The sequence below is a fragment of the Accipiter gentilis genome, chromosome 25 (assembly GCF_929443795.1).
Source record: "Accipiter gentilis chromosome 25, bAccGen1.1, whole genome shotgun sequence".
Classification (NCBI taxonomy): Eukaryota; Metazoa; Chordata; class Aves; order Accipitriformes; family Accipitridae; genus Astur; species Astur gentilis.
Window position 1 is genome coordinate 17,265,470 of NC_064904.1, and position 15,436 is coordinate 17,280,905.

Below are 15,436 nucleotides of genomic sequence, written 5' to 3' on the forward strand. Positions count from 1 at the left end.
TGAAACACTTGATTCGCCTGCCCTCCACATTTCATTTTTTTTTACCCAAGTGGGAATCAGCAGAGAGCGAGAATTTTTCTGAGATGTTAGAAAAACAACACCAAAATCTGTCCTACTAGTGCCAAACCTAATAAACCTGAAGGAGGTCCCACCGCCTGCCTCTGCATGGATGGAGGACCATTCATAGTCATGCTCTGACAACTAGTTTTCGCCAGCAACAGATAAAACCAGCCCCATCCTGACCAAATAGTGCTTAAAAAAAAAGAGAAATGCTCATCTGCTGGCTGAGTGTGCAACACCCAGCCTGATGGGGAGGGACAGGGATGCCTTTGGTCTTCTCGCAGCCAGGAAAAATGGGATGTGCTGGCTTCTCTTTGCTTTCCCCTCTCCTGAAAACTTGCCTGCAGCAAAGGCAAGAGGACGGAGGTGCAGAGACCTCTCACCATCCACTGGCAAATCGACTCAGTGAAGTAACCTCTCCAAATAACCCAGGGACCATCCAGCTGCCCTCCTGCCACATTTCTGGCCACGTCTGGGACCACACGCAGGGACTGTCACCTGCCAGCATCGAGTCTGGCCACCCAAAGCCATGGCCAGGGGGAGGTTTCTGCCACAGTGGGGGAAACCCAACACCTTCCCAAGGGGCTGGGAAGAGGACAGCCACTTGCATCTGTCTGGTCGCTCAGAGCTTCCCACTGCTGGATTGTGCAGAGGAACATCTGCCGTGCCTGCAGGAATCCTGGCAGCTGGCATGTCCGCTCACATACAGCCTGCCAAAAGACATCCAGGTTGTCAGAAAGATGCTCGGGAGCACGGAGAAAGCGTCAGGGGGCTTGAGAAACAGGGGTGTAATTCATATTTATGAGTCGAATGAAAAGGCATAAATTGTATCACCACCCCTCGCAAAGCCAAAGAAAGGTCTTCTGCTTCTCCTGAGCTGGGCGAGAAACGTGAACTGTCGTATTTTGCAAAGTATTTGTCACCCCAGAGAAACACACATCATTTCTGCAACATGTGGGTTAGAGCCAACAGTTTAACCCAGGCGGGACCACCAGTTCCCGGGAGCGAGATGGGAGCAGGATATGGGAGAACTGCCCATGGCCAACCACCACGGGGACACGGGGATGTGGGGTCAGGCTGTACCCGACGGCAGGTTCAATCTGCAGAGCATCGCTTGCATTGTTTTCCCACAACCAAAGGGCAGTTTCTTGGTGCTAGCCCAATTCAGTGTTGCCCACCCGTCCTGTTGGATGACCCCATGGTTCCTCAGTGATGCCAAGCGGCTGGCGTGAGGCTCGGGCCACCTTCCTGCTTGGTGATGATCCCACCTGACACAGGCAGCCAGGTCTTTCTGGTTTCTCAGCTCACATCGCACGCCTTTCTAAAGGACACTCCTGTCTGCTCCAGCGTGCAAAAGCACAGCCGCACCCAGCACGATGTCTAAATGCACCAGAAAGAGAGCACGTAAACATGACGGAGGTACTTAAGAAGAAGGGAGGGATGCTGGGGAGCCACGAGCCCCGTGCACATCTGCCAAGTCAGCCCTCCAAGCAATCCTACGCTCTGCTGCGGGAAGGCTCTGCACAAACCCTGCAAAGCCTGTGGGCAAAGCCTGTGATTTTCCCAGCTTTCCTGCCCTGCTTTAGAGGCTGGCATGCAAACGGTGCCCTGGGGGATGGCAGAGCTGGGGTACCCACGTGTGCCTTGAACATGGTCCAAAAAAGGACCAGCTCCTGTGACCTCCTGGAGACGTCACTGGAGGTCCTTCCCATCTCCCAGGGGTACCACCAGCACCTCTTATAAGGAGCATCCCTCTCCCACCAGCACTCCCAGCAGCGACACCAATGGGAAGGGTGGCAAGGTCCCCACCATGGCACAGCACCAAGAGCTGTGCAGATGCACCCAGCCAGCAGATTTGCGCAGGGAGCGAGATCCATGCTGAGGAATGGGGTGGGAAGGCAGCGAGGCCAGCTCATCCCATATCCCAGGACCTTCCCACGTGGTGCGAACACCTGTGAGGCGAGCAGGGATCCGGACCTGCTGCTCATTTAGGGCTGAAAAGAAGCAGTGGAGCAAAAAAATAAAGGTCTCCAGGGGGCGGAGGGAGGCTGAACAACAAAATTGGCTAAACTGCTCATTTATAATTAACATGCTGCATTATAAATATTTCCCTTTGCTCGGCTCCCTCGGGCTCTTGCATTTCCTCCCCGAAACCCCCAATTTAGAGAGCACTCTCAATTAAGTGCAGCAGAACCTCATTAATTCAGATGAGCAGCAGGGCAGGCTCATCAGAAAGCAGCTTCCCAGGCAAAGGGGGACTGCACAATAAAGCCGGCAAAGATCAGGGCACGGGCTTCCCTCAGCTCACTGCAGGACATTGCTCAGTGGTAATTACTGCGGCTAATGGTCTACAGCACACCGATAAGTGTCCTTTAGCGCATTTGGTGGTGGTAAAGAAATCTCCCGACAAAGCGACAAGCCTGGAGGGAAGTGACTCACAAGGCTTTGCTCAGAGGCAGGAGAAGAGAGGAACCTCTCCGGGCACCACGGGTTGAAAGGGTGAATTTGTAAAATGGTTTCCCAGCACCCAGGGTGGGTTTTGGGGATGTGAGTTTTGCTGCCTGCCTTTGACAAGGGATCCCCAGACATGGAGCTGAGTACCGCCAACGTCAGCTCTCCAGGATGCTCCATCACATCCCGCCTGTCTGGCACCAGGGACACAAACATTTCCCAATTTCTTCTTCTCTGGGCTGTGTTTAGCTCTTCGCTGTGTTCGCTTTGTTCTCAAGAAGCACAGAAGCGAGGGCTGATCCGAACCCCGCTGACAGCCTGATAGCATGCTGTGGCTTACTACGAGCTGCTCTTTTAGAGGCAAGCTGATGGCTGTAATTGTGCAGGGACCGGCATCCCTTCTCATCTGTAACATTTGCACCAACATCCCTCGCTGTCCTCCAGGAAACGGCCCTGATTGACACACGTGCTCTGCTGCAAAAATTAGGAAACGCCAAAGCCGGGCAAGCAAGGGCAATCTTTGCCCTGTCCCCTCCTTCATTTCCCACCCGCTCCTCCCAACATCCACTTCTTCCTTTCAGGGACCTGGCAAAAATACAAATCGCATCAGCGGTGGCCCCGGCACTGCTGTGCCTTCTCCTCACCTCCGCTGCCCCTTCGCCCCCAGGCTCCGTGCATGGGGCTGACGGATGCTGCTGCTCGGCTGTTTTGCTCCGTGGTGGCAGTGGTGGGGGGGTTGTTGTGGCGTGAACCCTATGAACAAGCTCCATCCCCTCCGTCAGCACTGGGTGCTGTGGGGAAAGCAGCACCCAGGCAAGGCACCTCATTAGTGGGAGCTCTTCTAAGCAAAGGTCACCGACCCGCCAGCTTCAGCCATCCCTTTGCTCCTCCCGGGAAGATTTCACGCTCCGCGGTCCTGCCACGTCTTGGTGACAAGCCCCACACTTCCACAGCCGGCATGCCTCCCCCTCGGGGTGCCAGCAGCTCCCACAGCCAGAATTGCCCTTGCTCATCCCAGTGACCATCCTTGGGACACTGGGCAGCAGCACAGAGGAGGTGGTGGCTCGACAGCGGTGGTTTGAAAGTAGTTTGCGGGCCGGTCTCAGCCCTGTTTGGGCACTGTTATTTACACCTGGAAGGTGCGTCTCCACCAGCTCCTGCTGCTCTGACCTGCAGGAACACATTGGGAGTAATGTACCCTCCTGCTTGCAGCATGACCCCATGGCGGTGGGGAGAAAGGCACCTGTGAAGCTCCTCAGTGCTTCGTTAGGGCTGCTTGGCTTCTAAATCAAGCTTCTGGTGACACCTTTTAGATGCCCAGCCTGCAGGAGATGTCTCTCTCTGATCCAGCAGCCTCCTTCCCACACTTGCAGCTCATGGTGGTGGTGATGGATCTGGAGCTGCTTTGGGTAACTGAGCCCTGGAGGGTGGCCAGCCAGGTTCCCCACCCACCTGATGTCCAACACACCAGGTTAGATCCTTCAAGGTGAAACCAAGTTAGAAGGAAAGGGCTGGCTTGCAGCAACCAGCTCCAAGCAAACACTGGAGAGCACTTTAGCGACAACGCTCATGACTTTGATGGTTCACCTCCCTCTTGGCATCACCTGCAAGGCTGGTCTGCCTCAGGAGAACTTCACACCAGGAAAGTCACAGCAAGGGGTTAAAAACAAAACCCTCTTCAGTTGGCATCTGCTGTAAAAACAGAAGCAAACGCCTTCGTTTTTATGCATCCTCCCAATTGCATCTTCATTTTGCACAGGGTTCCCCACCCCTCCTTGCTGCTCCATAACAGCCAAGCAAGGGAAAGCTGGCCGCAGCTGGCAGCCCACCATGTTTCGGACAACCCCCCTTCCCTTTCTGCCATGGATAATCCACCTGGATGCTGTTTGCAAGGTCAAAAAAGAAGCAGAGTGGTGCGGATGGGTTTTAAAACCGACAGGTCTGCAGCCTGCACGAGAGGTTTAAATCCAGCCCAGCTCTGCCGACATGGCCGAGCTGTTGCCAGGTGTGTGCTGGCGGAGGTTTTGGCCCACTGTAGCCCTCCGGGTCTTCCTTGTCCCTCCAGCCGCTTGGCCCACCCAGGTACCCCTGCAACAAAACCTAAATGACAGAACTAAAGCCCCTTCCCCATGGAACAATGCTGCAAAGGGCTGTAACTTCATCAGATCCCCCCCGAGTTGGGATCTCGGGGTTCGAGCCCCCCCATCCCAGACCACTGGTTTTATGTATGCTAACACTTGCTATACCCTCTGCTCTACAAATACACACATGCCCTTGTACGCTTTTCCCAGGGTTTAAAAATTATGCTCCCCATAAGCAAATATAGCATGACCAGATGCCTTTCGTAGTCAGCTGGTTCATTGTTTGAAAAGCTTCGCTTTAAAATCCAAAAAGATTGCTAACAGATGCATTTTTTGGCCAGAGACAGAGAAAAACCTTGCTTAAACAAAAGTGTGTTGTGATTGGAACTAAAAAGGGAATTACCTTTAAAGATAAAAACTATAAACATTTCCTATTGAAAAATACCCCCAGCCATGCAAACAGATCGTTTCTCTCAGTCAGCCTGAGAAAATGACACCTGAGATGATATTTCAACCTGCTGCTGCAATAACCACAGGTATATCTGGATGCTCAGGGGCCATGAAACACTTCTCATCCATCCCAGGTGACCCAGGAGCACTGCAAAATGCCGAGGTATTTTTTCCTCCTCCCTTTGCATGCCATCTTTGTCAGCTTTTGCTCTTAGTTCTGCTACTGCAGGAAAAAAACCCAATAAATTGATGGTTTTTTAAATGAAGGAAGCAGCAACACAAGCCCCGTGAATGAGCTGCAGGACTGAGCAGGAAAAGTAGAAGAGTGAGCTGGAAAAAGCAAAGCTCTCTGGAGGGAGTGGGTGGAAGGCGCAGTCAGAGAGGAAAGAAGCTGTCTGGCTGGGAAATACAGTATTATTGGAAAGCCATCACTCATTTCCCCATTTACCACATTTTTCCCCATTCTCCCCTGCAAAAGCACCACGGCTGCCTTCTCCTAATGCAAAGGGAGCTTGGTTTTATACCTGATGCCTGAGGAAATTTTACGCACCCAGCATTAGCGATGCCAACGGGTTTTCAACACAAGCTTAAAGAGTACAGCATTGCTTGGTATCCCTGGTCATTTTTGTCCTACCCCAGCTTTACAGATGCTCAGAGAGCTCAGCTGAATCAAAAGGGAGTGGGGCAGAGTCAGACCCTGCCTTTGCCTGAGCTGGTTTTCACTGCCAATCCCTTTCACCTGGTTGTTTATGCTGAGCTTCTGCCTGAACACCCCTGTATCCACCCATATTTTGAGGCTCATAAAAAATCACCCAGCGAGCTGCTTTAACAGCTTAACATTATGTACATTGGCTGGCAGGAGGCAAACCTCCCGCAATTAAGAGGTGCTGCAGACTAAGTGCAAAGTGTTAATTATTAACTCCCTTTGGAGCACGGCCTCCTGAGAAAGGCCATCCTGAGTCACCCTCTTTCACTGAAGCAAATCCGCAGCCAAAGAAACGCTAAAGCTGGAAACCCTCCTGCTTCCTCCCCGCGCTTCCGAGCAATATCGTCTCCTGGAGAGCGGGGCCAGCAGGGAGTGAAATATTTTGGGATGAGGTATGAAACGAGTCATCCTCCAGAAATACCACTTCTAAAAGCAGATTTCATCCCGCTGTTAATGCATCTCCACCTTTGCGTTTCCCTGCTTTATTACAGCCGTAGAGGGGGCTGACGACTTCAAAGAAGGTCTCTCCAAAAATCTTCAAACCTCTCTCCTGACCCAAGCACTGCACGGCTGCTGGATTTAATGTAGACTTCAGTTCCTGTTTGGGTCGCTGCCGACAGACTCGCCAGACCCCATCACGAGATGCTGTCTGTCTTTCTGCTCCCCCCTTCCCCCCCAGAGCATCACAGGGTGATGCAGGCGGGTGGAATGGGACCGTGAGGAGTTCACCTAGCGCAACCCTCCGCTCCGAGCAGAGTCAGGGCTGGGATCAGACCTGGCGTCTCCATGGATGGAGAATCAGGGAGGACAAAACTTCTGCCCTGCCAAGCCTGTACTGTGGGCTGGGATAAAAACAGCTGCTTGCAGGGCAGAGAAACCAGGATACAGGGCTGCAGGCCAGGGGGAAATATTCCAGGGAAGGAAATACGCCTGGGGAATAGCTGGTTTCCCTTATTTCCTCTCGACGAGCAGTGCCAAGGCCAGGCGCTGCCAGCTGCCTTTCCAGGTCAACCCAGCCCAACAAAATGTCTCATTTAGGCACCTTTTACCAAATCTTGCCCATCATGGGAATATATAAAACATGCAACAACTGGGATGCACTCTGGAGAGCTGAGTACGGTGGATGACATCGATGGCAAAGCAGAAGCGCCCAGACATGGCACACAGCAGCAGGGAACGTGCTGGAAGGACAGATATTCAAATGCTTTCTGTGCTGCACACACCTTTGCTGTCGATTGAGGCAGGGGAGTGCCCTGGCTGCATGGGCTACAGCCACAGCACGAGATATTTTGGAGCCCAGCAAAGCTGATTTTCAAGGAAAAGCCCCAGGAAAAGGCTGGGCAGCATTTCTGTCTTGCCTTGTGCTGCTCTTTCGAGATGGAGCTCGTTGCAACTGGTCTCTGCGATTGTGGCAGGGAGCACTGCAACCAGCAGGAAAATGGGGAAAATGCTAAAAATTAGGAACGCCCCAAACTGGCACTTTCGGACTCAATATCTGACCAAAGTTGCCTGACTCTTAACAGTCTGTTTCCAACAGGAGCCAAAATTGGCAGCAGAGGAAAGAGCAAAAACTCCTCAGGGACAATTTTGGATCCTTGGTAAGTCAGGCAGCTGCCTGTGACTGATGTCCACCTTTGCCAGCCCCCTCAGACCCACCAGGTGAAACTGGGTGTTACCAGCATCTCAAGTGATGACTTGCTATAAAACACAGGCAGGCCAAAGGGTTTGGGTGCATCCTGGACCTCCCAAATCACCACCGCTCAGCCTGCAGGGTAGGACCCCTGCCCTGTCTCCAGCTCCACTGCTCCGGCCAAACCCCAGCCATTGCTCTCAGCTGGAGAAGCCCAGCCCCTCTCCTTGATGCCAAGCTACCCTGTAGGTGATTTGTCCTCATAAAAACATAGGTACATGAGTAAGATTTACCATGAGCCACTGGGATAGCCACTGATATTTCTGCTGCCTACTGGTCCTCATCACATAGGAGTGGGACTGCCTAAAGCCTGCTGTGCATAGAGACGTTCTCCAGCCCATGTGATTCCTGGTTTCCTCCACTGCTGGAGACTCTGTTGATATGGTCTCGCTCATTTTTAATTAAAAAGCAGGAGAAAAGCATTCGTCTCCACCAGCACAACTCCTTCAGAGCAAGCAGTGGCACGTACGCTCTGCAGCTCACCGAGACGGCATCACGAGCAGGGAAGGAGCGGCTGAGAGCAGCCAGAGGAACAAGGACCAGAGCAGAACAGCAGCCAGGTTCCAGCCTTGGACGGGAGCCTGTTCTGAGGACCTCTGAGGATGCCACGGGGTGCTTCTGTGGCTCCTTCCTTCAACACCCCCCAGGAGTAGGGAGTTTCTCAGGATGGTTTTTAAAAAACCATGAGCGCAAGGAGGTGCTGGAACGGGAAAGAGGCACCATCAGACCCATCTAAACCCCTCCTCGGGAGATTAGACAGCATGTAATCTCCACTCACAAAAATAATTACACAGCTTGCTTGATTTAAGTCTCTGTTGTCTCTCCTTGTCCAGATTCACTAAAGCACGGCTCCGCTTATCCCACAGGCAGTGATGAGAGGGCATCCCCTGCCCATTTTCTTCTTGATTCAGACCAGTGCCTGTAATTTGTTAACATCTCTTCTCCCCTCCGATTTGAATCTCGGGCATGGCAGGCCTCTGTCTAACAATAATACAGGGATTTCAGGGGTATTTATGAGAGGCTTAAAACTTAATCCTACATGAGCAAGGTAAGCCTGCTCTTGGCCTAAAACGTGGCTGGAAAATCTGGTGCCATTGCTACAGCAGGAGAAAAGAGGCATTAATGACACCGAGCACCCTTCGAGTGGGGCCAGGCGACCGCCAGCACTGCTGAGGCAACTCCTGCAGGCAGGAGAGGGGACGCAGAGGCGAATTTGGGAACTGAATCACTGAATCATAGAATAGTTTGGGTTGGAAGGGAGATGACCTTTTAAAGGTCACCTCGTCCAACCCCCCTGCAGTGAGCTGGGACATCTTCAACTAGATCAGGCTGCTCAGAGCCCCGTCCAACCTGACCTTGAATGTTTCCAGGGATGGGGCATCTACCACCTCTCTGGGCAACCTGTGCCAGTGCTTCACCACCCTCATTGTAAAAGATTTCTTCCTTTTATCTAGTCTAAATCTACACTCTTTTAATTTAAAGCCATTACCCCTTGTCCTATTGTATCAGGGTCTACTAAAAAGCCTGTCCCCATCTTTCTTCTAAGCCCCCTTTTAGGTACTGGAAGGCTGCTATAAGGTCTCCCCAGAGCCTTCTCTTCCCCAGGCTGAACAACCCCAACTCTCTCAGCCTGTCCTCATAGCAGAGGTGCTCCAGCCCTCTCATCATCTTCATGGTCCTCCTCTGGACCTGCTCCAACATGCCCATGGCCCCAGCTGGGGGCATCTCCCTCACAGGCCTTGGTGTCCTTCCATCTGCTTGCAAGACTGAAGATTTTTGCCCCGTTTCTCCCCACAGCAGTACATCCTGCAGGATCTCTGCTTTGGCCAAGGCTGGGAGGGAAAATGAGTCCCAGCACAGATAGCCGGGAGTAACTCCTGTGCCAACATACAGGGGCAAAAATCTTCAGTTTACTGGGGGAAAAAAAGAGTGATTTTGGCCACTTGGCAGGCTGCCAGCCCATGGTACCCCACGCTGCTTGGGCTGCACGCCCCCAAGAGCAAAAGCAAATGTCAGCCTACCAGCATTGGGAAGATGTCCGTGCATGTTTTCGGCTTGAGAAACGGGGCCGCGAGGGCAGCATCGCAGAGAGGACGCGTCACGCCGGCGGAGCTCGGCAGACGGATCAGTGACTCACATCAACCCTCGTCTCTTATCAGCGGTATCTCAGTTACACCCGTGAACCTAAAGCCCTTCATCACCCCAGGGGTGACACAGCTTCACCCTAGAAGCAACCTCTGCACCACCGAGCTAAAGCTCTCACAGGCTGCGCTGCAGGGGCATGGCTTCCCCAGCGGTATTTTCGTTTGTGCCATCCTCTGGCAAGAGCCGGTGGGAGGACAAAAATGATGCCCAAGCCTGTTTCAAGGCAGCAAACTGGAAAGCCAGGAGAGGGGGAGGCTTTCGGGCAGGCTGTCCGTGTCCTGGAGCTCCAGGTTGCCCTGCTTGTGCTGGCATGGATGAGCAGAGGTGGGGGACACCCATGTGGGGCACCGGGATGCCTCCTCCAGCCTGAACGAGCTCAGGAAGAAAAGCTATGCATTTTGGAGACTGCAGACCTCACTGGCTGCCCTCGCTTCCCCAGGGAACACTCCTGTGACACCCCAAATACCACTCAGCATGCCAAGAGAGCGGTGTCCCTCCCCACATCTCCTCCCCACCCTCCATGGGGGAGGGAAGGGGCTCAGCCCCCGACCATACCGCAGACGGGTCTCTTACTTTCTTCTTGCTGCAGTAGATCTGCCACTTCTTCTCCGCCGGCAGCGCAAACATGGCCTCTCTGTGCTTGTCCGTGAGGTCAAGTTCATCCTGGAAAGGGGGAAAAAACCCCACAAAACATGCAACATGAGTACACAAACAGGTGATGGCACAGACACAACCCCCCAGATAAGCATCGTAAATCAACGTGGGGCCACACCACAGCGTAGCGGTGGGCCCGCAGCATCGCCCCGTGACTATCGATTTGTCAGGGCAATGATGCTAATTCTCATCCTGCTGTTTCTGACCTCCCTCTGACTCCTGGGCTACAGCTGGCTGCCGGGAGGATGGGGCTGCAAACCTCCCTGCCCCGTTCCTCCCAGACATCCCCTTCATTGCTTTTAAAGGCAGCAAGCGTTTTAGAAAGGACAGGCATGAAGCTGTTAACAGCTGCCCGCAAGATAGCCTCGCACAGAGGATTGAGAGCTCCAGATGATAGACCGCATCTAAGACACGTACAGCGAAGAACAATTCAAATAGGACCTTTTTTACCACCACAGATAACTGCTTCACTGAGCACCCTGAGCGGCCCAGCCCATTTCCAATGCTGACACCCTCATATCATTAAAAACTGGGGCTTTTTTTGGCTTTCGGTTTGTTTTCCTATAACTAAAAATAGAAAGCTCTTTTCCTAATATCTACAGTTCATAAAGAGGTACATCTTCTCCATCAAAACTGGACTACGTATTGCCTGGCAGGGGTAAAGCTGTTTACTGACTGAAACCTTTATTGGTTTATCTGATGTTATTTTAAAGGACACATCCATTTTCGACTTGGAGACTCGGTTAGCAGCATGCCGTCCGCCGGGATGCCCGAGTATTATCAAAGCCTCGTCGCTTCCTGGTGCTAGATGTAGGTCAAAGCTTTTATCAGAGAACTAAATAAAACATTCAGGCAGGGCTGGGAGGCTCGTTGCTAAAGCCAACATTGATCTTACAACCACGGATGTCTCTTAAAATCACCACCACTGATGACAATCCTCGTGCTGGAGGGGTGTTGGTGCAGCACTGGGAGTGCTGCAAATGCTGCAGAAGGTCACAGGAGAGCCCTGGTATGGCCCCCAGCCAGTGGATTTAAGTAAGAGGATCCCCATTAAAAATTACACACTTAATTCCAGCAACTAAAAAAAGCAAAAAAAAAAAAAAAAAAAAAAAAAGATACCACATGGCGACCATTAAAGTTTCCCTGCCTGAATAATAGTGCTTATCAAGTAAAGCTGGTAGCCCCTGGTACCTCAATGAAAGGTAAAAGCCCCATTTGGTGAAGGCTGAGCAAGATGCCTAGGGGGGAAGATGGGTCCCTGCATCAGCAAGCCCTCAGGCCACGAAGAAATTCAGCTAATCTAATTAAAGCTCATATTGTACCCAGTAGCCAAGGAAGGGAGCCTTCAGCTATCTTGTAACCCAAACCCAAGGGCCCTCCAGCACAACACACAGTGACGGAAGGGTGCCGGCGGTTCTGAACATCTCGGATAGGCTTATCCATCTACTTCAGGTATTGATTTCACTTCTTGATGAAATTACTCCTCAAAAGGAAAGGTGTCGTGGAGCTTTTTTCCATTACATACGCATGGAGGAGCTTTGCCTCTTCCTTGACTTTTCCCCCCCGTATCGACCGACTCTTCAAACCACTGTGCTGCACAGAGCTGACGTTGGTGCAGCTCTGGAAGCAGACTTGCAAGACACCCTTACAACAGAAATAAACATGCTGCCATGACAGAGACTTGGAAAAAAGTGAGGACTGAGAAAGCCTGTGCCCAACCTGAGACACCTCTCCTCCCCCTGCGCCCAGGGAGGAGAACCTGGCTTAGGGACTCCTCCAACGAGCACCGTTTGCAAACCTCCCCATGTCCTTACAATTTGGGAGGTCAGGGATTCATATCCAGCAACCGATCTCCTTCCCAGCCTTGGGCAAGTCTCATCACCCTTCCATGCCTCAAAACAGAAATTGCACTCGACATCCTTCACCGTTGCCTCCTCAGACGACGAGCCGGTCAGACACCCAAGCTCTGCTTCAGCCCCAATTCGGCAGGTCTAAAGGCAGCCAACAGCATAACACCTGACACAGGGGCCTGGCTGAAATTCAACTCGTTGGAAAAGGGCATTTGGGCATGTGGGAGAGGATGAGGGTCTCCCGATAAATATTTACCTCTGCCGTGAGGGTTTGAGTGAAAGCAGGAAAGTGCTTCCACTGCAACCTCACTTCCCTGCCACGTGAATCTGGGATTCAGGCACGAAAACACCAGCCACGCACATCCGTGCTCAGGTTCTAAGAAAAATATTTATTGAAACTTTCAAAATACCCATACCCTAAAAATACAACTTGTGCAAACGTGAAGATTTATTAACCAAGAAAAAAAGTCTAAACTGAGCTGAAGCCTACGTGGGAGCAAGAATGGATAAAGCAGAAGAACATACTAGGTGCTGGCACATGACAACATGCAAAGACATCCAAAAAAAGGTGCAGAAACGCTTCTGAGTCCCACACAGCACGTTTCATTGTGGCCCAGCTCTAACACGTTCAGTCATTGCAGCCTGCATCACTCAGCAACACCTACCTAATGATAGGTATGCTTGGGAGAGGTGTTTAAATAAATACTATGGGGTACCCAGCAAATATGAAAATCCTCATAATCAAACAGTGACTAATGACTGTTATTCTGAATTGTAACAGCAACTTAGCTGTGAAGAGTCAGGTCTTTGCTGCTTTTACGTGTATGGGGATTCCGGCACCCACCTCCAGCCCTTCGCTTATGCTCACTAATGGCTATCTCAGTACTCCTTGGCAGGCTACTCAGAAACTACCCTTCAAACTCCAAAAGATCAAGAGAGGACAGGAACATTAGCCATTTTCCAGGGGCTCACAGACCACTGTACAAACACAGCTCCGACAAAGCCTTTAGCAATTGCACAGCGGGGTGGTAGCGCCGCAGAGAAGCCGTGCACAACCTCAAACCCATATGCGCCTTCAATTAATAATCACGAGCTCGATAATTAGGTAATTCTAACTGGCAATTAATTTTATAGGCCATTTGCAAGCCATGCACTCCCGTTACAGCGTGCGATGTTGGCGGCTGTTGAAGAATGAGAAGATAACCAGTGGGTCGGTGTCCATCTCCCCCGCAGCCCTCACCCTCACTTCAGCCTCACCTCTCACAGCTCTGCCCCTTCCACCTGGCTGCCACCCATGGCAGGATCTGCCAACTTTGCTATTTTAAATATTTTTTTGGAATCGGGTCAAAGGCACGTAAAATAACAGCCTCATTTTGCTACCAAAAGGAAGTCTCTGCCCAGAGTGTTTTTACTGGAAAGAGATATGCTACTCTTAAATATTCATCCCGTACAGTTAAACTATTCACCTTTAGATCAGGAAACACGTTTCCACGTTAAATCTTCATTTGAATATGATTTTTAAAAAAACATCACAGGGGAGATTTGATTCTCGGTGTGTAGTTGCTATTTCTAGGAGGCAAAATACTTCCATGCAGCTTGCTTTGCTGATGGCTCTCTGCTCAAGCCAAGCAAACCTCCCCCTCTCTCTGAGCATGGCACGAGCTCCAGCGAAGGTGATCCCACACCATTCTCCTAAAGGTACCTTGGAAACACGTGGCTCAGCTCAGTACACTGTGAGCACAATCCCATGGGCCAAACAAGTTTTTATCAAGTGATCTATACCTTTCCCTTGGAGGACACACAGCGGCGCGTGGGAGGGACGTGTCCCCATGGTCCATACCTCCTCAAGCTGGCAGTCGGGTGGTATGAGGAGCCCAGACCACCGGAGGTCATCTGGTCCAATGCCCTGATCAAGCAGGGCCACCTAGAGCCATCTCCCAGAACCATGCCCAGATGGCTTTTGAGTATCTCCAAGAAGGGACGCTCTACCACCTCTGGGTTGCAGCCACCGTAGTCTCCAACCACCTCCTGAAGGCAAAGCCAGACCAAGCAGAAAAGCGAGGCATTGCCGCTGGAAGAAATGTTTGACCCTCCCAGCAGAAAGGGCACCAAGTCCAGCCCCAGACTCACAGTGCGGTCCTCGGTGCAAACTCCTGTCCCTGCCACTTCACCCGTGCCTCAGTGGATGTTTTAATGAGCTTCTTCCATAGGCTGAGAGCCACAGGCTTTAATGGGGGCAACAGCAAGAAGCCAGCAGGATGCTGCAAATCTCCTGACTTCAGAAACGACCTCCAGAACAGGTTCTTGGAGCTGGGCGAGCCCGAGCGCTGCCCACCCACGGCCGCAACCCCCCAGCACAACCATCGTGGGTTCTTCCCCTACACCCCACAGGTCCCGCAGGCCACCAAACATTCTGCAAGAAGAAGCTGAAGAGTAGAGATTAAGTAAGGGACAACTCCCTGTACAGGGGTCTGCACTACCAAAATGTCTTTAGAAGTTGTAGGAAAAATGATAAAAAACCTTTAAGTCTAATGCACCTTTCCGGCCAATAAATTGTGTAACCGTAATACATGGAGGAGATGCGGGAAAATAAGGAGATCATCCATTGCCATAATTGAAATAAAAATTAATTAAAATTTGCTGGCTTGTTCTGTGTTTATATATACATACATATGTGTGCATATATATATATATATATATATATGGAAACAGACATACAGAAAGACATCACCGGATCAATAAATGACCAACATAATAAAAAGCAAGTGAATTTACTCCTGATGGATGGATGCAGAGTTTAGAGCCTTCTGTAAGTGAGACTACAGCACATAAAGGCAAGCTCCATTGCATCCTCAAAGCACTAGAGATCCAAGATTGCTTAAAAAAGAAGAAAAAAAAGAATAGAAAGAAAGAAACAAGCAGGAACTTTTTGGCAACATTTGGCATTAACTGGTACAGCATGGGAATTAAAAATTAAATAAATAATGGCCTGTTGAAGCCTGCATCAACTTCCTTTCTCAGGGGTCATATCGCTTTTTCACTCTCTTCCAGGCATTCTTCTCCAAGTTCATCAATTTGATTTATCCCAGAACGCTGCAGTGTCAAGGGAAACAGCAATCAGCATTTTTTCCCCCCGTACCTCATCTAATCTTCTTCCGCTGGGCGAAGGCGCTGCCCGCACGGCCAGCTGGGCAGCTGCCTGCCCGTGACTGCCAGCCCTGACCGCGATCTGCACCGGCGCACGATAAACCTCTGCCTCAGAATCCATCTTACTCAGCTCGTTATTTTCTTTTTAAGCTGTTTTCTTGAAGAAGCAGACTTATTAATCAGTGGCTGTTACAGCGCAAAC

General features: G+C 51.2%; 1 protein-coding gene across 1 annotated transcript in view; it reads right to left on the reverse strand.

Moving 5' to 3' along the window:
* Positions 1–15,436, reverse strand: part of DAAM1 (dishevelled associated activator of morphogenesis 1) — a 98,292-nt gene that overhangs the window by 35,836 nt on the left and 47,020 nt on the right. Inside the window, 1 exon segment of the mRNA XM_049828646.1 lies at positions 10,157–10,246. Coding sequence (XP_049684603.1) covers positions 10,157–10,246 — 90 coding nt within the window.